The sequence below is a fragment of the Rhipicephalus microplus genome, chromosome 3 (genome assembly GCF_043290135.1).
Source record: "Rhipicephalus microplus isolate Deutch F79 chromosome 3, USDA_Rmic, whole genome shotgun sequence".
NCBI lineage: Eukaryota > Metazoa > Arthropoda > Arachnida > Ixodida > Ixodidae > Rhipicephalus > Rhipicephalus microplus.
In genome coordinates this window covers 70711590-70737989 of record NC_134702.1, presented here as the reverse complement: position 1 = coordinate 70737989, position 26400 = coordinate 70711590, and the positions used below count along the sequence as shown (strand labels likewise).

Genomic DNA, 26400 nt, shown 5'->3' with positions numbered 1-26400 from the left:
CTCATGGGTATGCACAGCTTGTGGAAGACACGAATGCAAGACCGCAATGCAGAGCCCACCACTTCTTCAAGCACACGCTTCATTCGATTGGCGATCCACCTCAAAAACATTTATGACAAGCTAGACTTTAGACCAGACTTGTACTCTGTCTTAGAGAACTGTTTGACCTCACCCCTGTTTGTTTGCATAACACGATGTGAAGAACTGTCCGTGTGAGGAACTCACGCTGTGTTAGCCATTGAGTGTTTATGAGTAACGCTTGAGCGCTTATTTTCGCGATTTGATTGTACTTTTGTTCGCTAGATTTGTCTTTATTGCACAAAACTTTATTAAATACCATGAAAAAAATGGGTGAGTAGTCTAGTGGTAAAGACACCCGCTTTCGGAGCATGAGGGTACAGTTTCACATCCCAGCGTCGAAAAGGAAAAATTCTGTTTTTTTTTATGCTGAAGACATTATCGAGTCTGACAAACCACTCGTGGCGCTGAAAGCAGCGCAGTAGCTAGGCCGCAGGGCACTATGGGAGTGTCTGCACTTTATGTAAGAATGTTTATCTATAGGCACTCTACTCATAGAGTAGAGTGTCTATGATCTCTATGAACTCTATGATCTACTATGGGAGGGCATAAAGCCGTCCTTTGGTCTCACACTTGATGTGTGTTTAGAAAAGGTGGTAAACGATTTAGAGTACTTAGTACTCTACTATGGGGGCGCTTAAAGCCCTCCCTGCTATGGACCCCTGGTTTTCAGGGTTACGATGCGTATAGGAAAAAAATGTTCAACGATTTCGAGTACTTCGTACTCAACTATGGGGGAGCACTGGGGCCGTCCCGCTAAAAGCCAGGAGATCCGCCGAGTCCGAATGCTCCTCCTCTGAAGCCGTGTGTGTGCTTAGAAAAAGTGGGTAACGATTTTGAGTACTTAGTATACTCTACTATGGGAGAGCTGAAAGCCGTTTCATGGGTAGCTAACAGGCCAACAGTCACAATAGTCACCGCCTGTATGGAAAAAAGTTGTCAACGATTTAGAGCACGAGGTGCTCTACTATGGGAGAGCATCAGCCGTCCCTTGGGCAGTTAAGAGGCCGAGAAGTCCCGTAGGCAGCGCCTGTTTAGAAAAAGTTTATTTACACTGTGTACAATAAACAAATGTTTCATAACATTCCAGTAATTGGCACATATACTTCGACAGATCTATGACCAACGTCACTACATTGAAAGAGACATCGTGTGTTAAGAATAAGTGGGTAACGATTTAGAGCACTAGGTACTCTACAATGGGAGAGCATAGAGCCGTCCCGTAGCTCCCCAAGAAGACAGCCATATAGTTGTGTAGACCAAACATAATCGTCAGAACATGGTACGAACTGTTTAGCACCTGGTGACAGCTCTTCGTCGCTATTGTTAGGGTTAAAACCAAGAGCGTCGTGCGAAAAATACTGCGAAGATCCTGATTACAGTTGTCAGCCAGAAACAATAGTTTCGATAAAAACGACGATCTTTTATTTTCCAGCGACATATACGCACAGTGAGTTTTTACAACGTATTTCTAAACCTTATTCATTCAATAGAACGTCAGTGTACAATGTAGCCTACTACGACACCTAAGAAACGACGTGCTGTACGGCGGTGTATCACTTTTCGATGTTACGTGCTCACAATCTGCATATTCTCGCGATACGCTGGCGCATGCGTCCATCTTATGGCGGGAGAGTCTCCACGTTAAGATAGATAAGCCTCCAAGATCAAGAGTCGCAATACGCCTCTTGATCTCGGAGGCTTTCCTTCTTGCGATACCAGTTGTCCGGATTCCTTCATAAAACCCTATAGACCCATTCCATGTTTGTAAACACAGGTAGGCCGACGTCGAAATCAGGGATGAGATTATAGCGACGTCCGCACGTAACTTCCGCCATAAGCGCTGAGGGCTGCGATGTGCGCCTACAAACAAATATAAGTTGTGAAACGCGACTCACATTCAACCGCGACGCAGCTCATCGGCTCACCGTTTGTTTTTTTTTTTTTTTTTCGTTCTCATAGCTTGACCGAGAACCCCACATGCACAATTGAAAACGCAGCCGAAACTGCGGTAGGCAGAGCGTATTTTGCCTACCAAGACAGCGCCACCACATTTTCGTGACGTAAGTCCGGTGGAATTGTCTCTACTATAACGGCAGTGAGCAGCATATGAAAACGAGCTTCTCTTCCATGTTCTTTCGCTTCCACCCTTCCTTGTGGGAACTCAAACCACCGTGGTGAAACAGATAAGGTGTTCGGCTGCTGACTTGAAGGTCACGGGCCCCGCCACGGCGGTCTAGTGGCTAAGGTACTCGGCTGCTGACCCGCAGGTCGCGGGTTCGATTCCCGACTGCGGCGGCTGCATTTCCGATGTAGGCGGAAATGTTGTAGGCTCGTGTGCTCAGATTTGGGCGCACGTTAAAGAACCCCAGGTGGTCGAAATTTCCGGAGCCCTCCACTACATGGTGTCTCACAACCATATCGCGGTTTTGGGACGTAAAGCCCCAGATAATAATATTGCGACGAAGTCCTTTACACGCCCTTATTAGCCTCTGGAAGACGTGGCCAGAAACAGCCGCCTCCGAGGCACAGAACCGAATCGAGAGCCTTATCCAATAACGATGAAGACGAAGAACACTATAGGTGATGATGGTTTTGTATACAGGTGATGAAAAAGCGTAGGAATCAGGGCGTAGATGAAGTATATATAAACATTCTGGAAGAAATCTACAGGGGATCAACTGCTACCATAGTGCTTCATAAAGAAAGCAACAGAATACCAATCAAGAAGGGTGTAAGGCAGGGGGACACAATTTCCCAATGCTATTTACCGCGTGCTTACAGGAGGTTTTCAGAAGCCTAGAATGGGAACAGTTAGGGATAAGAGTCAATGGAGAATACCTTAGTAACCTGCGCTTCGCCGATGACATTGCATTGCTGAGTAACTCGGGGGACGAATTGCAACTCATGATTACGGAGTTAGACAAGGAGAGCAGAAAAGTGGGTCTTAAAATTAATCTGCAGAAAACGAAAGTAATGTACAACAACCTCGGCAAAGAGCAGCGCTTCGAGATAGGTAATAGTGCACTTGAAGTTGTAAAATACTATGTCTACTTAGGGCAGGTAATAACCGCAGAGCCGAACCACGAGATTGAAGTAACTAGAAGAATAAGGATGGGGTGAAGCACATTCGGCAAGCACTCTCAAATTATGACAGGTAGATTGCCACTATCCCTCAAGAGGAAGGTATATAACAGCTGTATGTTGCAGGTACTTAGCTACGGAGCAGAAACCTGGAGACTTACAAAGAGGGTTCAGCTTAAATTGAGGACGATGCAGCGAGCAATGGAAAGAAAAATGGTAGGTGTAACCTGAAGAGACAAGAAGAGAGCAGAGTGGATTAGGGAACAAACGGGGGTTAAGGATATCATAGCTGAAATCAAGAAGAAGAAATGGACACGGGCCGGGCATGTAGCGCGTAGACAGAATAACCGCTGGTCGTCAAGGGTAACTGACTGGATTCCCAGAGAAGGGAAGCGGGTTAGGGGGAGACAGAAGATTAGGTGGGCAGATGAGATCAAGAAGTTTGCGGGTATAAATTGGCAGCAGCAAGCACAGGACCGGGTTAACTGGCGGAACATGGGAGAGGCCTTTGTCCTGCAGTGAACGTAGTCAGGCTGATGATGATGATGATGATGATGATGATGATGATGATGATGAAAAAGCGTGCTTTAAATGCCCACACTAATTCTCCGCGCATGAGAGTGGCCATCCTGACCGCAACCTAGAGATGCGGAGAGCGCCTTGCGAAAGGTTTCATACGCGGCACATGCATAATCTGGGTACCGCGACAGCGCCGGTCACTTGGAGGAATCGCAGGTTCAACGCGATAAGTAACGGGCCAGATGTGTTCCAAGACTGTGTATGGGCCGAGGAACCAAAACTGAAATTTGTGGCGCAAGCCAGGAGTGCGAACTGGTGTCCGGAGTATAGCACCTCGTCGCCGGGGTGGAAGGTCACAGTGGTGTGGAATGCGTCGTGCAGAATTTTACGGGCTTTTTGTCTCTCCTCAGCGTTGAGTCTGATGGCGAGCTGGTGACAGTGACGGAGGCGGGACACATATTGTTCGCAGGAGGATGCAGACGGTGTAAACTTTAAATGTCCGCAATATTAATAATAACATTGCATAAAAATGGCCAGACGAATACGCAAGCAATGCCGGTATTTCCCGAAGGTATACGCGTTGGCTGAGCCTCGCTATTTCCCGCACAATGCTTTAGGCGCTGCCGCAGTGTCACACGATTCCTCTCGTCGAGTTTGTAATCGCGCACGCCTATATTCGTATTTTGCGGAGCTTTCCACGTATAATACGATAGTCGGGTGTTACTTTTTTTTTTTTGGTTTCCGCGAAGACCGTATTTGCCTGCTTCGAAAGAACTATAGCGAATTCCTGAGGCAAACGAGGAAGAGAAAAAAAGAAGAGAAATAAATCCGCAATAAGAGTTGCGTGCAAATGCCATTACAACGCCAAGCGCAGGCCGATACTCGACAACCTTTCCTCGTAGGAAACCGTGTGAGCGCATATGGAAATGGTGTTCGCGCATATGCGGCGCTTACACAACGCTGAACGCAATTAGCCACGCACCTGCAGGGGGAGCAACTGGAGGCACACGCTGTGTGGTAGGTAGAGAAAACGACAACACGACACGACGGCAAAAGGTCACCGGCAACGAAAGATGAATTCGAGACGGTGCATATGTCGGGACGACGACGCCTTTTTTTTTTCAGTTCACCTTCTGTCGTTTGTTTTTTTTTGTTTTTTTTTTATTTTTTAGCGAATCACTCACATGCCTGAGCGGTTAAGTGAATCACGTTCGTAAAATAAGGTAATGAAGAAAAGAAAATAGATCTAAAGCTTCAAGCTCGATACACATCTGCACGTACATTTACGTACAGACCTTCCATACGAAGTGAAACTAAAATGACTGATTCCTTTCTATAAATAATCAGGTTCGCGCTTTTCCCGTCGCGTGACAGACTTAATAGCGTGTGCGGTAAAGCAAAGGAAACAAAAAGAAAAGACTGTAACGGAATTTCGGACATCTCAGTTGTTTTCCGCTAGGTGAATTCTACGTGTGACCTAATGGACGTGTAGATACCGCTTGTTTATTTTTTTTTTTGCTTTCTGTTGAAATTTGAACGTGGTCTAATCGGCATCAGGACGACAAAGTCGATTCGCCTGGTGTACTTTAACGTGCACCTAAATGTAAGTATAGACGAGCCTATAGCGAAATGCAATCGGATTCGATCCCGCGAATGTGGCGTCTGCTGTCGAGCCCCGTGGTCTTGTCTGTCTCCTCATCCCACTGCGGTGGTCTACGACCATGCATGACCAGCATTTCGCCTTTCCCAAAACCGATCTTTGCTTTCGTCGGGCATCGTTTTCGCTGAAATGGACTCCTCTACCCTCTTTTTTTTTTTTTTGTGACTGAGAAGCATTGAAACAATGCATTGCACGTCACGTGGCCATGTTTTCTACATTCAAAAGATTTGCGGTGCAGCAACAACCCTGCGTGCGCCGGTACACTCTTTGCAACACGTACGTTGTACAACACTTGGTGACTTAGTTTTGGCAGCGCCTTCTCTATAAAAAAAATAAAAAAATAGAGGAGGCATTAGTTTTGGAATACGCCGAAACATCCCTTTCGTGCAAGCCTTTCTATCGTGATAGACGTCTTCGTACCATCACTACAATTTTAAAAGTACAGCCCCACCAGGAGCGTCGCTTAAACCCCCCGTCAGGGCCGTCTATAATTCAGCGTTCCTATATAAAGGCTTTAAATAAAGATGTTTATTCGCGCGCGACGCAGCGCAACAGAAAGCTTATTGAAAGTATCAAATGTCCAGAGCTTTCGAGTTCTTTTCTTTATATTATCGTTTTTCTTTCAATGTCGATCGGGCGACAGTGTATCCGGGCGGCCTTCGCTCTCCCTAGACGGTGTCACGCGCAATTGCTTCCTCTCCCTCTCTTTCGCGCTCCCTGCTCCTAATTTCGTAACGCGCGCTCGCTTTACTACTGCTTCCGACCAGCTGTTGCGTGCAGCGTGGCGATATGTTGTAGCAATTGCACTCGGCCTCCGCACGGTTTAGTTGGAGTCGCAGCATTCGGACGCTCACAGCTATGTCTCTGTCCAATCGCTCTCGTAGGCGTGCGTATGGTTCTTCCATTCACAAGGGTGGTAGGGGGGGGGGGGGGGCAAAGTTTTATTGCTGCGACCATAAAGGGTTCCCCTTCGGAAGGGGGGGGGGCGAAGATTAGTCCAGCCACCCCCCCCCCCCAATCGCTATTGTGACAAAATTATGAGGCTAACTTTGCACCCCCCCCCCCCCCCCGAGTTGCAGCGTTAAATCCATTATGACACTATATGGGGCCTACTTTGCACCCAATCCCCCCCCCCCCCCCCACCCGTGCACATAAAAATGAAGCGATGGCGTACTAATCGTAATGACCAGACTGTCTGGGAGTAAATATGACAAATATTCTATTTTCGCTATGCGACAACAGAGGCTTCCGGTCACCATCATTGTATGAACAAACTTTGCCCCCCCCCCCCCCCATATTATCGCAGTGCAGTGTCTGAGTTGGGAACCAATATATCTCTTTGTCAGTCTTCGCTTTATTGTCAGGCTCAGTCATTGAATCATAGCAGCTGGTCGTAGGGAATGCTGTGTGCGATTGGGGGGGGGGGGGGGCGACCGCTCACAGGAGCAGTTCCTTCCTGCGTTCCAAAAAAAAAAAAAAAGAGAACAAATTTCCGCGCGAACACGGTTTCGTAACACGTTATAATACAAACTGCTGCTATTTATGCAACCCGAACAACACTGCACGGATTTAGCGAGTACAGGCGCGCTACACCGCAGCACGATAGACAAACAGAAACAAGCAAAGTATAGAGAGATAAAAAGCGAGGGGCGCCGCGCCATTCAAAGTCTTCTCTCTTCCTCCTTGCTCCCTTCGATCCTCCTGTCACACGCGCCATTCGACGTAACAACGCCCCCCCCCCCCCCCCCTGGACGACAAAATTCCTCGCGGGCACGAGCGCCGCCTGTGTGCACACTCGGGTAGTCGGGCTTCCCCGCTCGGCAACTGGGTAACGCGGTGTAACACGCTTGCGCGCACTGCTACCAAGGGAAGGCGAGGGTGGCAACTATGTGTACACGCACGCAAGTACGCACGCGCCAGTGTGCGATCGTTGTTTCCCCAAAGCCCCTCACCACCCCTCCCGCCATCTTTTTGTGTTGTTTTTCATCCCTATATCCATTTCGCTGGCTTCGCGTCGAAATAGCGAGCGGACCTAGCCTGTTCCGGCATTATGCGCACGCACGTACAATGTAGCGAAGGGAGAACGAAAATCGAAGTAAAATAAGGCGCACGGATACAAAGAAGCTATGCGAGCCGATTCTCTCTCTCTCTCTCACTCGCTGCGTTCGGAGACATAGAAGAGCCAAAAGCGAGATTCCAAACACGCACACACAACGGCTATATCGATCCGGAGCTGGCTAGGCCTAGGCTCCGCCTGTCGCTATGTGTTCCGTTTCTTTAGCGCACTACTAACGGCGGGCTGCGCCGCATGACAGCAGAGCAATGCGGCGAAGCGGAGTTGCTGTGCGCTCGAAAGCAGTGTTTTTTTTTTTGTCTCGCTTTTACTTCACTGTTTCCCTCCATTATCTCGCATTTACGAAGTCGATGGCTGATCTAATCGACGTCATGTTTGTCCTGAAGTAATAGCCTTTTTTTAAGCTCGAATTTCTTTACAGCCAGAATAAAGTTTGATGGGTCGGTGTGCATACTAATTGCGTAAGACGGAAACAATGAACAGAATGTAATCAACAGAAATCGGGTCGCTGATTGCAACCGGCTTTCCTAAGCGCCGATTACAACACTGCGCGTTATCACGGTAGCGCTGTTGTTCGTGTGCTTGCATACCGACTTGACGCGACAAACTCATCCATCTGGTTGCAACGACATGTCACGTCGAAGATTCTATTCGCCTGTTCGCGGCTGCACATGACGATTGCTTTCGTCTGTCGGCTATTGTTTCACGTTAGTACGTGTTCACTTTTCATTCAATCATATATACATTGAACAATGTTTTGTACTATAGTGTGCGTACGTTCAAGTACACGTGTACTATTTATGGTTGTTTATTTCGAAACACTACACCTTGTTAATCTGTACGTACGGATGACCCTTGTGCTTCGTGCGTCGTTCCAAAACACTTGTTACGGTCGGGTTTGGAGCCCTAAGCGTATGCGATGATGACGTACGTTAGTGGTGGTGTCAGTTCACTGCTGCACGCCCATTTAAAAAAGTACTGCTGATCCCTGCGTACCATCCGCGTCAAATGCGCACATATACAGCGTTCGTATTCCTACAGTCTACCGCAATGCGGCAGATGTCTCCTTCTATACAACGGAAACTGCGCTAGCAGCAGCGATAAGTGAGCTTTAGAAACGGAAAGATCCTATAGTCACGGTATCGCCGTAGTCGTGATATAGAAAACGTTATCACCTGTTTCTTTTAGGTATTGCTGCGCAGCCGACGCCGTTAGAGCTCCTATACATACACGCTACATGTAAGGTAACTCTGGACTCCGTTAGTTAACGATTATGTATATATTGCTACTTCACAACGCGCTACACGTTCTCTTCAATGTCCGCGCAAGCCCCTTCATTTCTCTATTAGTAACACACTCAACACAGACATTCTCATGAGGGAATACAAGCTTGCGTCCGCTCATCTAAAACCCGTTACATCGATCCAGCTCTAATATACATCTGAACTTCAATTTCAGCCTCTCTAAATCTCCCCATCTAGATCATTATCTAGCTAAGACTCCATTTCTTTTGGGGCTAGTTGATGAAATGCTGTCTAATACACGCAACATACAGACGCAGAAAACAAGACAGAACAAAGCAATATGGCAAGGTGAGTCTGCCTCTCGACGTTTGGGCGGGCCTATTTACACGCCTATCAAACGTTCATATACAGCGTCCAGCAGCTGAGAGCCTCTTAATAGAGCGATTGTGTAGCAGTACGTCCCCTGGAACGGCTGGCAACGTTCCTCCGCGACGGCTTATCACGAAACTGCTCAGTGAATTGGAGCAACGACGGAGAAAACGCCTTCACGGAGGCCACGTCTCTACATAATAATTGCTGGCACAGCGCCATCACCACGAGGTTGAGCAGTGTATACACTACTCACTATACCTCGCTTCCTTCTAGACTAGTATTTCGAATTGTGCGATCTCGTCGCTACGCTCGTGCAAAAAGTTCCTGCAACGAAATTACTCTTGAACAGACGCTGCGGTTGGAGAGCTTATTTAGATAATCGAGCACTTTATGTAAGAGGTTTGACGTCGGCGAACCGCGGAAGAGGTCTTTCAAACGAGCGTGGTTGCTGGCTGCGCCTGCTTGGCCGAACGTTTCACCTTGACTGACCTTGTGTCTATACGCTTTCGCATCTGACGGCAGCAAGCCAGTGCAAGACGCTCTGTTACGTTAGGCGTTCTTGGGGGAAAAATAGCAGCTAGGGAGCACATCTGCACCCGATGACGCGTCCCCTAATGCGCAAGAAAAAGTTGTAGCTTCCCTCCGGCCCTGCGTGAAAGAAAAAAAAAAAAACAAGTGCAAAGTTCGTTCTTCCATGCCATCTGTCGACTCCAGGCTTCACATCAAATGGTCCTACTTCCCCTCTGAACGGACTAATATAGACCACATCTCCAACGTTGCTACCATTACCGCTAGGCAACATGAGGCGGTGAGAAAAAAAAGAAGCAAAGATGGGACATGAAACGGAGGAACATTCCATCAGAGTTTCACAAAGAAAACGGTAGAGGAAAGGAGATTAAAGAGGAAGGAAGAAGATCGGAAACAACGAAGCTCGAAGGAAAAGGGAGAAACCAATCTCTCTTTCTCTTCCTCCAAAAGGAAGCTGTCAAAAAACGCAGCGGAGGAAGGCTCGCGACAGACGATGAAATCTCGGCTGGCAATGACGTGACGTCAAAGCACCGCGTGACCGGCACGGGCCAATAAGGAAGCAAGGTCGAGGATGTCTGATCCTGCTGGCTTCCCACTTCCTCCTTCTATCCTCTTGCGTTTTTCTCCGCGCAACCTCCGCGTCACTGGTGTAGGGCAGCGCCAGATGGCGACACTGAGCCCCTTGTTGAATCTTTCGCTTCACCTTGCACCCCTCGGGAATGGAAATGGATCAAACCGAAACACAGACAGTGCACGAGCGCGATGCACGTCTCTCTTAACAAGTTACCACACATAGAGGTACACTTGAGGTACACTTGATGACGCTCGTACAGGCTAAAAGTTGCCGCGATGGGTTGAAGTTGTGTGCAGTGAATCGAGGTCCTTGCATGTCAAACATCTCGTGGGCACGGCCTCCATTAAGCGTAGTGAGCCGGTGCAGGGTCAATTACATCGTCGCTGTCGTGTCTCGCATATGTGACACTAAACATCACCTACAGAGCGCGTTCCGTATGGACTTACTGTATATGCTACCTTTAGGTAGCATGTATAGTAACTCCAGTTCCGTACGGCAACACACGCTATTACAAAGTCACGCCAAAACAGTCGTTTCGCGCGCAACGTCGCTGTTTACTGAACAAAAAACAGCTCTCCCAATCAGAAATATCAAGCAATATATATATATATATATATATATATATATATATATATATATATAGTCATCGGAGTGAATACCGACGGAGAACAGCTGCGTATTTGCAACGCCCAGCAGGCGCCTTGTATAATCGCGACGCGAAGGTTTAAGGCCGAACAAGTTAACAACAATAGGACGTCGAAGCTGCTCGCAATTTACAATGCTATATGTGTCACCAGCCGTGGGCTGCCTACTGTGCAACGCTCCGTAGCCAAGATTGAACACGAAACAGGTGCTGAGGGACCTCAGCTGTTTTTTTTTTTTCAAAGAATAGCGACACAATCGGAGGGTTTTGTTTTCTTTTTAAAAGCACGTGCCAGCCCAGCAAGCTTCTTTTATTTGTTTTATGCTTTCGTGGGCGACAATATCTGGCTAAAGAAAGCGATCTATCGAAGCTAGACGTCACTCCACGTTTAAAACAAGATCCAGGAAATTGATTACTCATCCCCAGCATGCGAACTAGCTCAAGTGCATTTTTCTCTATCTCACTCACAATTCATGCCTCCTTTAAGGTGCCTAAAAATAAACCAATAACACGTACACAGAGGGAAAATAAACAGTGCAAGAGGACGTAATGTACTACCTCCGGCCTTTATTTTGGTCGCTATTGCAGCGGTCGTCGGCGACTCGAAGTCTTTTTTCCACGTCACACTGCCGCGGGATCACTAGCACCTGCAGGCCGTTCAGCGAACGAAACACTCTTGACGCTGTTCCTCGTTAACGTAACAAGCAATACTCACGCCCAACCCCACAGCACAGCACGCTTGCAGCTAGCACGCGACCACAACATACCTGCCAGCCAGTTTTGCTTGTTGTTTCGCCTCGTTTCTACGCAAACATTCATCCCGCAGAAAAAATATTACGTTTTAAAAACAAGTTATAAAAACAATTGAAGCATGAATACTCATTTATTAAATAAGGCGTGTTTTGCTTGATAAATAAAATGAATTTACATAAAGGTAAATACTTTTGCAAAAAATAAATGTTTACGTTTGTGTGCTGCTTTCATGATGGCGGCTTGTAAAGGAAAATGTAGAGTGCATCGAGATACAAAAGGTAACCCCTCCTGCGGCCACCTTCTCATCTGAGGAAGGAACATGTCGTCGAGATTACAACAACAGGAAATGATTTCGTAGCAAGCTCGCACCGTCACCCAGCCGTGGTTTCCGTGGCGACTCGGGCGCTTCCGCCAGTGCCTGGTCGCGTGCTGGACGTTCTAAGCCTATTACTGGTTTGTGTGCCTGGGCCGCCGTTTTTGTGCTTTTCGTCGCAAGCGAGCACCACGTATCTCGCCTCCATGCGCGCTGACATTTTCGGCCAGCGACTAAGCAACGTTTCGCCGCGCTGCCACGGCTCGTCCCTCACCGGCTGATGCCTCGCGTGAGTAAAAAAAAAAAAATCTAAAAGAGATACCCGAAAGTTGTGTGCATCTGCCGACCCACGACTGTGTCGTCTTGCACTTCTGTGAGCACGCCTTCTCTCTTTTGACACAGCTGTCCTTTCTGCTACGTTTATTTCTACCCTCTCTGGCTTTTTGAACCTCTTTGCGTTTGGGAGTCGATCTAGTTAGAGGGGCCTAAAATTGTTCGACTGCGCGTAGCGGCAGGGTCTGTGTGTGTGAAAAAGTGCGCCTATGTCGCGCTTTTCCTAGGCGGCCTCGATGTCCTTCATGGCGGGTCGCCGTTTACGTAACCTCTGCTGGTTCTTTTTTCTTGTTGTTGTTGCGCCTTCTATCTCGACGGCCCTCGTGCCGGCGCACCACCACCTCTACCACCGAGCTACGATAGTGAGCTGCGCACCGATGGTGTCGCACTACTCTTTAGGAACCCTTTCGCTCTTGTTCGAACATCACTTCTGCCAGGTTAAGTCTGGGCGCTATCAGTGTCGGGTCGATGCTTGTTAGCGCCCCCCCTCCCCGTCCGCCGTTGTTTTCGGCGGCACCTCGTACTGTTGTCGCGGAATGTTTCGATGATTGGGACAGCTGTGTGGATGGTGTCGCACAAGAGAAAGCCACGTATTTTGACCCTTTCCGTCTCGAGCAGGGGGGCATTGTCAGAGCGCGCGCCTTCTCGTAACGTGGCGAGGCCGCCGACCCGTCCTGGAATACGTGTTTTGCGAAGGGAGCGAGCCAACCGTTTGTGTGGTGCGATGTGCCAGCTATTCTTTGATTAGAGGGCGGGAAAAAGAAAGAAGCCGATGTAGGAATTGAAGATATTAGTCGCGTCCGAGTGCGTTGCCACTGAGACTAGTGCGATTTCACTTCGGAAGGACGCTAACGACAGCTGAGGATCTATTTAGCGGAGAGAAAGATCTCCTTTCCGGGCTGCTGCACAAGAGTAGAAAAGCTAACGTGACAACCTCGGCCGTGCATTTTTTTGTGGGGGTCAACAGCCCAGAGACGATTATGCTAGCTCACAGGGAGCCTTCGTTGACATGGTGCATGTTAGGGAACTGTAACTGAGCGTTTTTAGTAATGATTTTGGGGGTTTAATGTCCCAGATCCGCGATATTTTACAAGACTTCCAGTGTACCTACCCTTGGCTACGCCACTGACAAAACGTAATTTCTTTCCTTGGGCACTGCGAATGTAGCGGCTGTATCTGTTGCTTGTCTCTCGGTCCTGCCTATCGCTGTGTGGTCGATTAGAATTTCGCAACCCATATCCCCCGTCTTCGTAATCTTCTCACCACTGTTACCCCTCCGCAGCTACGAGCTGCTCATTGTGTTAAGTCCCGGCAGGAGCATTCTTTGTCGCACGTCGGTGCCATTTAGCGTCCGCGTTTTGTCCTTCCCGAATTTTCGACGATTTGCTGTGTGTGGCGATTTCTGTGCTGGCTTTAATCTCCACTGCCGTCTGCATGGCTCAATGGCCCGCAATAAATCTTCTTTCTCTTTACAATTGAAGCATGTTCTTTGGAATTGGTGCAGCGCTGATTTTTTCCCCTGTTCATATACGGTGTGGTTTCTACTGCAACTTTGGTACCATGCCTTAATGCCCTGTTGTTCGGTCGTTTCTTCACTGTGCTATATGTATATATATGCACGTCTACCTACGACCCGATTTTAACCGTATTGAACGACTCGTAGTCACGCACTGCAAAGGATGTGCAAAGCACTGTTCTGCACTCCGTCAGCTGCACCATTTCCTTAATGTTTGCACAATTCTGCCTTTAGCCTACTTGCTTGATCTTGTTAAAAATCTGGGTAATCGTGGCCGTGGTTGCAAATGTTTAGATACTACGGCATAGGGAATAAATGTGTGTGGGGTCTTCGATTCATCGTCTGGGACTTAACATCATTGAGCATTGGAACTCCCCGATTTTTTTTCCTGCTCGTTCAAGAAAAGAAAGTTGACCACTATGCCACGTTGATCAAGTGCGTAACGTGATTGTGCTTCATGCAAACTTCACCTCTGGCTCTCTCACCAGGCCGTGAGAAGATGCTTCCCGGCATGTTTGTGCTGTCCAAACTGTGCCTAGAACTGCACAAGTTCACACTTGATATTCCACATAATGTGTTGTTGGAATCGGAGTGAGTGCCCACTTTATAGAACTGTGCAAGGCTTCTTACAGAACGCAGCTGCAAAATGTGGGTCAGTAGCGTCTCTCATAATCATATGGTGGTTTTGGGACGTTAAACCCCACATATCAATCAATGTGGGTCAGTAGGGTATTGTGAACCATTTGTTCGTAACCATGTTGCTTGCATGTCTGTGTAAAAATCAAACGTGAAACTAGTGGATGTCACTTGCCCTTGGGGTTGAGGCAGTTGTTAAGGGCCTTCAATTCAATAAGTGGACGACAGAATTCTGGTGAGAAACAAATTGGGCAATGCTCCATTGTCATTCTCTTTCATTGCATTTGGTGTGTACTCTTGCGGCACCAGTGTTAAAACATGTCAAATCGGCATAGTTCCAAGCTGCCTAAATCTTCCTAGTGCAAATGTTGAGGTAGGTAGTAGGACGTATATTGGTGCACTATCTAGTGACTCAAAATAATTGGTAATTAAGTACTTGGAGTGGGCCATATTGTTGTGGCTGCAAACATTGAGAGACTGAAACAAGCACACATCCTATCGAACATGGTAGTGTGGTCTGCAAATTTGTCCTCTGAAGTTATGCGCAGCAACTAAGGGACGCAGAGTGAACAGGAATGAACAATATGAAGTGGCCCAATTTCAATTATTCACAGATGTGCGGATGTAGTTCTAAACAATGCCCCCCTATGTTTTTTGTCATTACGTGTAGGCAGTACAGCCGAGTGGTGGATGAAGCCGCGTTGGCAGTGCACAGTTAAAGCACATGGAAAATGATGCTGACAATAAGCCCCGCAGCACTTGGCCGAGCATCACCTCGAGGGAATATATTGTAACTCTGCACTATGTTGTCTAGCAAATTTCACACAGATGCTCTGTTGCGCTCACTTTCTGTCAGGTTTGAGGTTTTCATATTGCCCATGGTACATAATTGTATCCAAGCAGGGCCAATGTTTGTGCATACTGTTGTGCTTCACTGTAGTAGTGTTGATGTACAGAGAACAATAGAAGCACAATAAGCCATGCCACATTATATGAGAGCATGAATTCTCATGTAAAGGTAATAAAAGATGGTGCCATCTCTCTGTTGTACGCAACCAATGGTGCGCAGTCCACGCTGCAATACTACTACTTTTTGAATCATTATTAGAGCAGCTGCAACGAAAACCTCCGTTAATTGCCATGTGTGGTACTGCTGTGCATATACATAGTTGATGTGAAACAGAATTCCCATTTTGGCTTGCAATTGTTGGTAGTTTCTTTTTTGTGGTAAAATGAAGCATTGTGTGACTTTATATTGACGGAAAAGATTTACTGACACTTTGGGAGCCTTGTTTGATTGAGCTGGTACTTCGTTAAATTTTGAATGCCGCCGTATCGTTTCTCTCAGTGCTGGCTTTTCTGCAACAGGCAGCAGATGCATTTCTGGGTTCCTCGTATTGATTGCAGTTCAATTGCTAGGTTATTCGCATGTAAATGTGACTCTGCGGCCCTGTCTGTGCAGGCTTCCCCTATGTTAGAGGCCGAGCATCCTGGTTCCGCAGCAAGGAGGTTGTGCATTACGGAGGACTTCCATGGACGGCCGTGGGATAAGGTGAGTGACACATCCTCGTGCATTTATGAAGAAATGTTCCTGGTTTGTCCCTGGGCTTCGATTTCGGCACCACATGTAAAGAAATGAGACCGATGCCACGGCTGCTCTGTCGTCTTCTCTCTAACAAAACACCATAATCTGCCGGATGATGGTACCTATGCTTGAGATGGGCCCATTTTATTCTTGATGCAACTCTAGTGTTGCTCGTACTCTCTGTACTAGTCTCGTACAGCATTGCACTGCCGAGTTCAAGGTTGTGGGCTGGAGGTTGGTGGGGGCAACTACGTTTTTACACTCATGAAATTATAAAATCACATCAAAGGCAGCATGCAATTACCATGAATAATTTTCAAGGCTATCGAAGTGCACTGAAATTTTGTTGGCTGCAGTTATAACAACAGTACATTACTCATGCATACTAAGACTTAGATTAGCGTAATTGTGACTTTTGCCTCCTTTTGCTGTTTTTCTTTATTATACAAGCAATGCGAGGCCCCAAGAAGCCACAAGTGAATGATGAAGTGCCACTGATGCTGCCGAATTAATGTAAAAACAATTAGTCCTGTGTGCTAACATGAACAGATATATTTTTGTTATAGAGCTTGCATGACGTCCAGTTTTCCTTCTTTGCCTTACGCCATTGTACCATTTCTGACCCTTGCTTTGAAGACGATTTCAATTTCCGGAAACATAAAGACTGCTGTGCAGAATCAAACGGCGCTGAGATATTAATGATACTGCTGTGCTTGTTGTAGCAAAACACTGAAATGAACGTGTGCCGAGTTTACTGCTGCATGGTTTTTTTGTGCAGGAAGTGCTTTTTGTAGCATGCATTGCTTTTACATTTCTCTTTTGCTATTTGGTCTGTGCATATCATTGCAAAACGGACAAGGCGCGGCTCGTTTCCTGTGCTTGAATGTGAAACTTCCATAGGAAGAATCTTGGTGACCTTTCTATGAAAGTCCGCCTCGTTGGATCAGGGGCTAGGGTGCTCGGCTGCTGACCTGAAGGTCGTGGGTTCGATTCCGCTTGCGGCGGTTGCAATCGGATCGAGGCGAAACAGTAGAGGCCCGTGTACTGTGCGATGTCGCTGCATGTTAAAGAACACCAGGTGGTCGAAATTCCTGGAGCACTCCACTACAGCAATTCATACCTTTAGGATGTTAAAGTTCACATTATTATAATTAATATTATTAGCCTTTTCTGTGAAGAGGTGTATGTGCAACTCAAGATCTATGGAGCATATTGTCGTCTTTATTAGTGCTTTAAAAATTCACATGTAGTGGGTCATAAGCTGTCCAGTTTCTGATATTGTGTTGATGTGTTTTGTTATTTTCGTTGGTGCATTTTCATTACGAAAGTGAGAATATAGCACAGCTGTTGCATGTAAACTGGTGCTGGGCACATTCACTTGCCGAGCTGTGTGTCGTGGACGGACTCTTATCAGCGACTGTGTGAGGCTCTGTAATTTTCACATCTTAAACGGTCTGTGCATTTAGCGCTATTTTTGGCGAGTGCTGTTGAGCAAGCATAGGTCGACGCATGCATTACGCTCATGTTAGGCCTGTCATTATATTCAGCAGACAATCATTACTGCACTAAGTTAATGTGTCTAAGAAAACTGCATGTGGTATAGTCAACCAAGCCCGCTGAAGGTTAGATTGTAGCCATAAGAACTTATGTGCTTGATTCGATCTGCTTAGCTTGACATTCTCTGTGTTTTGTATATCATTAGACCCAGAGGCTCGTTTTTTTTTTTCTGGGGGGGAGGGGGCGGCAATCATTTGAAGTAACTCCATTTTAGAATAAGTGCAGTTAATGTCCAATCCCAGTGGTGCCCCTCACTTGTCTTAATTGATGATAGGCAGACGACAAGCACAGAATAGAGGGTAGGGAGTGCTGACACAGGCTTTGAGAGTGGAACAATTGTCCCCCCTCCCCCTCTCTGGATTTGCTACTGCTAACCACTCGGCTACCGCTGAAGTTTGCGCATTGTTGGCCGTGGCAACGTGCAGATGCTACCTGACAACAAAGGAGGTGTACGAGAAGCACTGAAGGCAGGTGTGGGGATGGCTGACATATTGGGGGGGTGGTTGGGCAATCGTCCCTACAGCCTCCTCTCCATTTGCCACTGCTTAGACCAATGCTCAGCATTTCTAGCTTTCACACTTCGGGTGGCTGTACATTGTGAACCTGGGGCGGCTGCACACATGCATTCACAACAGTTTTCTCGGTTCAACGTGCAAGTGGGAATCGACTCCCGTTCTGTACCAAGTGATTTAATCTCTGAATTTTGATCACTCCTCACACAGCTGTTTATCAACAGTGTAATCTGATTTTTTTAAAGTGACATTTTGCAGGATGTAGCGATAACTGTATCAGTTCATAATTTTGTTGTGGGCCTTGTGTAGCCAATGGACAGTTTGCAAAATAGTTATTGCGCATGCGTGAGAAAGTTTCTCAACCTGAAACCCATGACCACTAACTAGCTGGCAAACAATTTTTTTCATTCACCGTTAACCTTTCTTTTTGCTTTCCCATAATGAGGTAACACATTCCAGCAGGGAGCTTTGAAAAGCCTTCGTGGCTCTTCCTCACCTTCATTTGAATGTACAGGGGTGAATGACCTGCGAGCTAGAAAAGTAGTATGGGACTGTAGGCTTTTGTTTGGAAAATATTGCTGTGGCCGAGCCAACTTACAGGCATTTTTCAAGCGTATGCAAGGATGTGCCCACTTTGTTGCAGTGTCCGTTTTCATTGTAAAGCAGAAAAAGGGACTAGTTCATTTTACCTAATGCGAATTTCAGTTCTCATCCGGGAGAGCCTAGTGCCGACTTCGAACTCGATTGGCATGTTCTGTAAGGACTTCTATATTCTCGCAAACATTCCATGCTCTAGTTGAGACAAAAGGATTCATTTCCGAGTTTTGTTGAGTTTGCGAATAGCCGGCCTTATAGTTTGGTTACATGTACGTGTATTTTGTAACTTGAATGAAATGGACAAGGTTCTGTCTTCCTTTCTCTCTTTTTTTTTTGCAAGTGGCATAACTTGGAAGGCTTGTAGAAAACAGCATTACAAATGCCAACAAAAGTTCCAAAGAAATCCCCCTTCTGTCAACTCATTTTCTCCCTTCAGGGAAATGTCCCAGCACTGCTCACTGTTTGCAAAATACCCTAACTTTGTTTTGTCCCCTCTGTTTTCGTGGACGAAAAGGGATTCTTGGTATGTTTTTTTTTTTTTAGAATATTTTGTACATTGAATTTGTTATAATTGTAAGTTGATGTTGGTTTTGAGAAAAACATTACAAGTCCTTCAATGCTGAAGAGAGGGAGAACAACAACCTTCCTAGCTCGCCTGCACAGCAGTAGTTAGCAGGTGTTCCAGGAAGCGGGGTGATGCGTCTTCTGGAGAAAAGAAAAAAGGCCGAGCTGGCTCTGTACCATAGAGGCTTCTTTTGGGCATGCTTCTGCGTGCCTAAAAGTAGACGATGTAATGGGGGTGGTTTCGGGACAAGGGGTGTTTCTTGAGCTACCTCATCGTCGTTTGGGGGAAATGGAGGAGGGGGAGTGAAGGGAAAGGCCGGAAGCAGACGTGCCGGTGTCTTGGCGCCTGAAAACTCCTCACTGTCGTCCTAAACACTTCCAGCCTTGGCCACTGGAAGGTCAGTGTTGTTAAACGGAAAATCGTGGTCACCATTTCTTTTTCCGAAAACAGAGATGGAGAGCTAGCTAGGTATGCAGTTGTTCAGCGGGACACGCGCGTACTACTAGCCCCGTGGGGCTCACTCATGCCTACTACGCACGTGGTGGTTCGCGTTCGACGTCGGCCGCCAGCATCTGGCCATCATGAGCTGGTATTGGGACGTCGTCCGACAGTGCTGGACGTTGTTACCGCCGCTGGCGTGGTCTCACCCGTACGCCCTGCCGCTCTGGACCACCGAGCCGTGCATTTCGGGAGGACCGCGAGGCGCTTCGTCGCCGTGCAGTGGTCGCCCTCGCCTCTGTGGCACGTCCATCGATCTCGACGCGACGAGCAGGTGAGGAGTCGATGACCCGTTTCCTTCTGTCGCTACTTGTGTGTTCACCAGTTCCCCGCCTCCGGAATCGCGATGCCAGCGCAAGGATTGCGAATGGACGCGTGTGACTAAGGCGAATACGTGCAGTTGGATTGGAATAAGTGCTAAGAGACCCGCGATAAGCGTGTGCTCCGCTAACCATTCGATGTGCGGAAATCTCTGGCTCCGAAGTTAGGCAGGCCCCATTCGTTTCACCGGCACTTAGTGAACCGGGTCACAGAGGCGCTGCACTGCGGCATTCGTTCCACGAGTTCATCGACACGGCGGCCGTGTTCGTTTAAAAAAAAAAAAAGTGCAGCACAAGATGGCTGGAACCTTCACAGCAGCCGATTGCGATTCGTGTCTATTGCGGCGGGGTCCAACAAGTACCACAGTGAACGTTTTCCGGTAGCTGCATACGCTAAGCAACGTAAGCGGCTCCGTCTTTTTTTTTTTTTCGAATCGCAGCTTCCCCAAACCGCGAGACAGCCTAAGAATAAATGTAAGCTTTACCTTCACTGGTCCCCGACCCACCCACGCACTATTTGCCTACATGACTTACTGCATAGCAATCGGTTATTCAAGCCACATCAGGCGACTCCTCGCTCTCTGTATTTCGTGACCACCGGTTGTGTGCCCGGATCTCCGACGACAGCGCAGCTCTGGCCGACTGGCTCGCCCTACGCCATCTCCTGACGCCGACAAGAGCTCTCGCCGAGTGGTGCCCCTTCCTCGGACTCCTGCGACCGTGTCCATCTTTCCTATCTTCTCCTCACTTCCGGATGTCGCTGCCTCTGCGCCACGCTCTCTCCTTTCTCCCCTCTCAATCTCTATACCTTTTAATCCCTCCTTACCCCAATCCCTCGTGAGTTATTGTTGAGGTGTCGCACTGTGATGCAGACAATTACGTTGGTCACTTTTATCTCTTTTTTAAGAATCGCATAAAAAGCCACATCAGGCGGCTTTATGGAATTCATCCGCATCGTTTCGCCGAACAGGCACGTGTTCACTTCGGTCGGAAAGTTTTATCCGTCGACGTTCTTCTTGGCAAATTTCATCGAAAATTCTGGCTTCACTGCTCTGCAAAACGTTTCGACTATGGATGACGGTCTTTTATTTGTAATATGTGTATTAATTGTATTACCACTGAAAATGTGCTTATGGTTAGATAGAATTGAACTCGCCAATCGTTGCTCTGATGCACAGATGAATCACAGGAGTGCTGCAGTACGGGGAGCGGAGTGTGTTTCTATTCTTGGGTTGTAACCCACTATAGTAGCAAAGGGCATGCACGCCGTCTGCGCTCTCGTATTCGTTTCCGTGTCTCGTTGATACTGCACTTGCTGAAACATCTGCATGATGACGGCACCACCATGAACCAGTTCAGGAAGTGCGGGATGAATTGAATGGACCTGTGCCGGAGGCGCATTGTCCCACAGTCTCAGGTAACCCATCATCATCCGTACGTCTGTCCCAGCTCTTCCCCCCCCCCCGCCCCTTATGGTCTGGTGAGAGGGAAGCTTTTTTGGGGGGCAGACTGTAGTGGCTAGAGTACCCACTATAGGTAGACGGCCATACCCTCAGGCACTGCGCCGGGCTCCCTACCGGGCTGCAGAAATTAGGTGCCTTCTTCCTCTTCTAACCACTACGACCACCAGCATACCCTGGTAAGGGGGGGCCTCCGCTCTGCGCGAAACAGACGCAGCCTGCCTTTCGGCGTACAAGCCAGAGAGACCAAACAACAAAAGGGATTGCCCTTCGGCGCGGTAACTCGGTCACTACACACAAAACGGACGTGCCCAGGCAACGTGGGCTATCTCAACCTGTAGTCGCTGGCGCCGAAGACAAGGATTAGGTTAAACAGCGTTCCTTCCTACGAAGTCCTCTTTAGTGCCGCCGCCGTAGTCTCCTTCCTCTGGACATGTTTTATCAATATGCGTGATCCCCCCCCCCCCCCCAAATGTGTTGCTGTGGCAGGCTCCGTACCGCCGTGCAAAAGACACACGAGACGCTGCCTCGCTCCGGTAGAATGATCTTTGCACCACGTCGCCTTAGTTTTCCAGTCAGCAGGGTTGCTTGTCGCCTTCAGAAACCGCCATTTTTGTTGCACCAGTCGTACTGTGCGCTTGACGTAGGTGTATAGTATACTGGCTGCTTCGTATTTAACTGGATCAAGTTCAAGCGCTACCGAGTGTTACAGAAGTAAGGCGTAGCCGTGAAAAAAAAAAAAGAAAAACGGCGACCGCTTACTTAAAAATCCGGGCAGCGTCCACTTTAGACGATTGTCCTGTATTTTTGCCTATGTTTTGCTGTTTCTCGGTCCCCCCATACCTACATAACGGAAAACTTCCTCGACGATCCCCGCCAACGCCAGAAAAAAAAAAATCACGCAAACCGAACTGGGTTACGACGATGGGGCGGCGTGTCCTTTTTCCAATGCTTGCTTCTCCTACCTTCCTCGATGCGCGCTGGCTGCTCTCGCTTTCGCCACTGGCTCGGATGACCTCACTTTTTTTTTCTTTTTTTCGCGTCCGTTTGGCGTCGGCGGCCTGGTGAAAGTGTCGCCCACCTTCTCTGCTATCGTTTATTTCTTCTTTTCATCGCACTCCATATAATACTGGTCGAGTTTCTTTTTCGGCGGTCCTCTCTCTCGACACGGCCGACGGAGCACATGTGCTCCGCCGCTGTACGCTATTCTGGAACCACCACAGCGCGAAGCCTTTTCTTGCCGTACAGAGACGAGAGAGAATTCGAGCGAGGGCGCCTGTTTTTGCTCTAAATGGGACGGCCGGGAAAGGGGTGACTGCACCAGCGAATGCCGCCGCTCTTGAAGCCGCCGGCGTGTATCTGTATATTTTTTTCTCTATAAAAATAGGAGCCGTTCTCCTCCTACATAATGGACGCGACCCCCGTAATCCTTTCTTTCGCTCGCTCGCCCGGTGTAGGTAGGGGGCTCTTTCTTGGGCACCTGGTGACCGGCCTTTTGTGTACGCGCGTGTGTGTGCCGTTTTTCGGCGTGCTCGCAGTGCTGGTGGTTTCGAAAGAAGTGAAAGCTGCTGCTGCTCCTCCTTCCAGATGGGATGTTCGCCGCTTTGGCGGGCGAGGAGGCGCGCGCAGCTCCACTCCCGTCGTTTGTGATGCCATCCGTGCTTCCTACTCTTCCTCCTTTCGAAATGTATGCGTGATTATTTGTTTCGTCGTGCGCCTGGCGTTCTTTCTCGCGTGCCCGGCGTGCCTTTGTGAAATATGCGTTTTAATGTGCCGTCCGCTATCTGTCTGCCGGGCCTTCTTCAGGAAGAGTAGCGCGCCCAGCGGCGGTGACGTCACGCGCGCCGTGTTTTTCGACGGTCGCTCACTGGCGGCGACATTTGCGAATTATCGTCACGAAGCATACCTGGGCCCCGACATTTTCCGCTGGCAACTTTGGGGCCCACTGACCCGCAGTTTCTTAGAAGTGTGGCAGCTTGGGCTAGTTGGTATGGCATGACGATAGTTATAGCGATAATTCTTGTCTCTGTGTCGTCGTTTTGTTCTCGCGCTATAACTATCGTCCGCAGTTTCGATTTCGACAATCTCCACAGTATCCGCCGCGGCAATCTTTGAAAAGTGTGCGTGGAGGTGGGTGCATGTCCGGTTTCCAACGGGGTTCCTGCGCTTTGATCAATTGCCACAGTTTGCTGACCCCGATGCAGCCGCCGACCTTCTCTTTCTTAGCGTATGCTGCATTTGCGTAAATGCTTTGTTCGATGGCGCTTACCTATTTCTGTGTCGTCAAGCGTTTCCCTCAAGTGTTTTAGATATTCGCCGTGTCATGCAGGCACACGTTTGGGTGACTGGCTTCAGGCCTATACCGGGTTTCAGACATGAGGGCAAGAGTGTGCACCGACCAAACAAACATTAACAAGAAATGCGACGTTCCGGCTTCCATGCGGTGTACTTCCTTCCCTTCATCACGTTTTAACCTGACCAGGCGGGTTTCCGTCGAACTCGTTTCAGGCATCTTGCACCGCAGCTTTTTCAGCCAACCCAACGTCGCAATGATGAACCTTCGACGCGTGGTGTTTACATTACACGAGAAATAGTGCTTACTGTTCAAGCGGACTGTAACGTGCGAGTGACTATTGCGGGGAAAATTTTGGTACTATAATAGAGCAGATGAACCGGCGCTACGTGGTGGCGTCTTGCCGGTCATACCACGTAAACCTATTAGACCATGTACCGGTGTCTCAAGAACGTGTTTTGTTTTGTGTCGCATCTCGCTTTCAGGTCTGCGCGTTTCGCGGAAAGGGGCAATGGGGAGCAAGGCTAGCTAACGTAACGCCCGTCCTGCCGTCGTCTGCCTACTAGGGGGGTGAGGGAGAGAGAGGAAAGAGCACGATGGGTCCGGACGGATTCGCCGCGTCGCTCTTTTGTTTCGCACGGCCGAGAGCTACGACGTTCTCCGTGTGTGCGTTGTCTGTGATGTTTGTTTTTGCGGTCGGCTGACGTGAAGCGAACGAATGCGATGCATGCACCGGCGGCTGGCGAGGAGGATGACGTGAATGAACCCTGCGTGACCCCGTCCCCACTTTTTTTTGGGACGACGTCGGTTGCGCCGCGTACTTGTTGTTGTTGCCCGCTTCCGCTCTCTTTTCTTCCATTCCGTTGCCTGTGTGTGCGCGCTGCTTGCGGTGGGTGCAAGACCCTACCTTGTTCCTTCCGTCGGATCGCTTTCAGTCCGGGGCGTTCCTCTCTCTTTTTGTCGTATTTTTTTATTTATTTTGCAGGTCGATGAAGGAACTCGCGGGGTGAGGTTGTAAAGGAAGGTCGTTGGGGGGGGTCTTGCCGCGATTACGTCAGAGGTCGTCCGTGGAGGTCAAGTTGCACGGTGGGGATTGTAAGCGTAAGGAACGTGCGTGGAGAATTCAGCAACGCACACTTGAATGCTACCAAAAAGAAGACAAGCTTCACTAGGTTAGTGATGATGTGGGAACTCCCTTTTAGTTCTGCGAAGTGGGACTACAAAGAGAACAAATGGTAAAGGTAGCCAGGGAGTGGTGGGGCGAAAGCACCGCATCTAGCCAGCACAGCCACTGAGGTTGCGATGCGTGAAAGGCTTTGCTTTTTAGTTTTCTTTCTTCCTTTCCGGCTCAGCTGGCACCTCACTTTTCACTTCCTTCTTTACCTGTTCCTTCCTCGAAAACCGTGAGATGGAAGAGCGAGTGGAGGGGCTCTACGCAGCGATTGTCGGCTCTTCTCTCTCTGCTTTCGGCCGCACGCGTCGCAGGCAGGTGAGAGGGGGAACTGAAAGCAGTGTTATGTACTGCAGTCGCTGCCGTCTCCTGTTCCTTCTGGCGCCTTACTAACACTTCTGCTAGGAAGTGGCACGAGAGCGGGGTGGGGGGGGGGTGCCGAAGGTGCCAGCCGCGTCGTGGTGACAGCGCAAAGTGAGAAGCGGCGCGCGGGCCCGAGTCCCTGACCTTAGCGGAACAAAGAGACGAGAGCGGGGGGAGGGAGGGGGACGCATCCTTGGAGCTGCCGCGGCGTCGAGCGTGTGCGCTGAGCCGCCGGCCTCCCCCTCGAGGCCTCGATGTGGACCGGTCCTCCGTTGCTCGCGTTCGTTGACTCGCCGCCGGAGGAGAGGAGAACGCGCGTTGCGCTGGCTGTCGCCCGCCCGCTCTCGGCGGCCTTCTTCTTGTTGCGTATACTTTTTTGTTTTTATCCCCCCCTTCCATCTCCTACTCGCGCTCCCCGAGAGCGAAGCGCGCTCGGAGCTGTGCCCGCTGCACAGTCGTGGTTCGTTCGGGAGAGCAGCCGCGACGCCATGTCGCCGGAGTCTACGCACGCCGCCCGCTCTCGGCCATCATGAGCAAAGTGAAGACACTGCCGGCGGGACACTTGTACGCATCGCAGCCGGCGCCCCACCATCATCACCAGCACCTTGCCCTGTAAGCATCCTACCCAACACTTCATGATCGTCATCACTGCCGCCGTGGTGCCAGCCGCTGACGTAGTGTCGTTCACGTCTTCTGTCGTCGCGCGCCCCGATGTTGGATACGCCGCAGCTACTCTTGTGGGGAGAAAATGATGTGTACCGAGGCTGCTGCTTGTGCCCTGGGCCGACCGACGAGCGTCGTTGTTTTATTACGAGAGCTCGTTAAGTTCTCCGGGGTTTCGCGCTCCAGCGGAGGAGGTTGCTGGTGAGGCCTCCCCACATTTTGAAGGATAACGACGTCACCTACCTCTCGTCTCGCTATTTTTCGCGAGTTCTGTAAGTACACGGCCTTTTTGGCGCAACACGTCGTCATCACAAGGTAGGCCATCTTATTCGACCCCTATCCCACCTCTCTTTACCCCCCTCTCAAGATGCCAACGCTGTTCCGTCCCGTAGCTGGAACCGCGCTTTGATTGAGAGCAAGTTGATTTCTACCCATCGTGGCGGTTGATTGTGTTCGTCAGGTTTGCTCATCGTCCAGTGCTGGCAAGGC

The 26400-nt window shown here is 49.0% G+C and overlaps 2 protein-coding genes across 6 annotated transcripts in view; one reads left to right on the top strand and one right to left on the bottom strand.

Annotated features, from left to right (window-relative positions):
• LOC119173619 (tectonic-like complex member MKS1) overlaps window positions 1-11546 on the bottom strand; it is a 105874-nt gene extending 94328 nt beyond the window's left edge. For 3 of the 4 annotated variants that reach the window (XM_037424424.2, XM_075889784.1, XM_075889785.1), the window contains exon 1: window positions 11335-11540. The gene's annotated coding sequence lies outside the window, so the exon portion shown is untranslated. Of the gene's footprint in view, window positions 1-11334 lie in introns of all 4 variants that reach the window. The other variant, XM_075889783.1, reaches the window with a different exon arrangement.
• Window positions 11547-11742: 196 nt separating this feature from the next.
• LOC119173636 (uncharacterized) overlaps window positions 11743-26400 on the top strand; it is an 80272-nt gene continuing 65614 nt past the window's right edge. The window contains exons 1-2 of one of the 2 annotated variants that reach the window (XM_075889780.1): window positions 11743-12131; window positions 15790-15879. In XM_075889780.1, the coding sequence (XP_075745895.1) occupies window positions 15860-15879 (20 nt within the window). In that variant the 5' untranslated portion in view covers window positions 11743-12131; window positions 15790-15859. Of the gene's footprint in view, window positions 12132-15789; window positions 15880-25477; window positions 25861-26400 lie in introns of those variants that run through there. The other variant, XM_075889779.1, reaches the window with a different exon arrangement.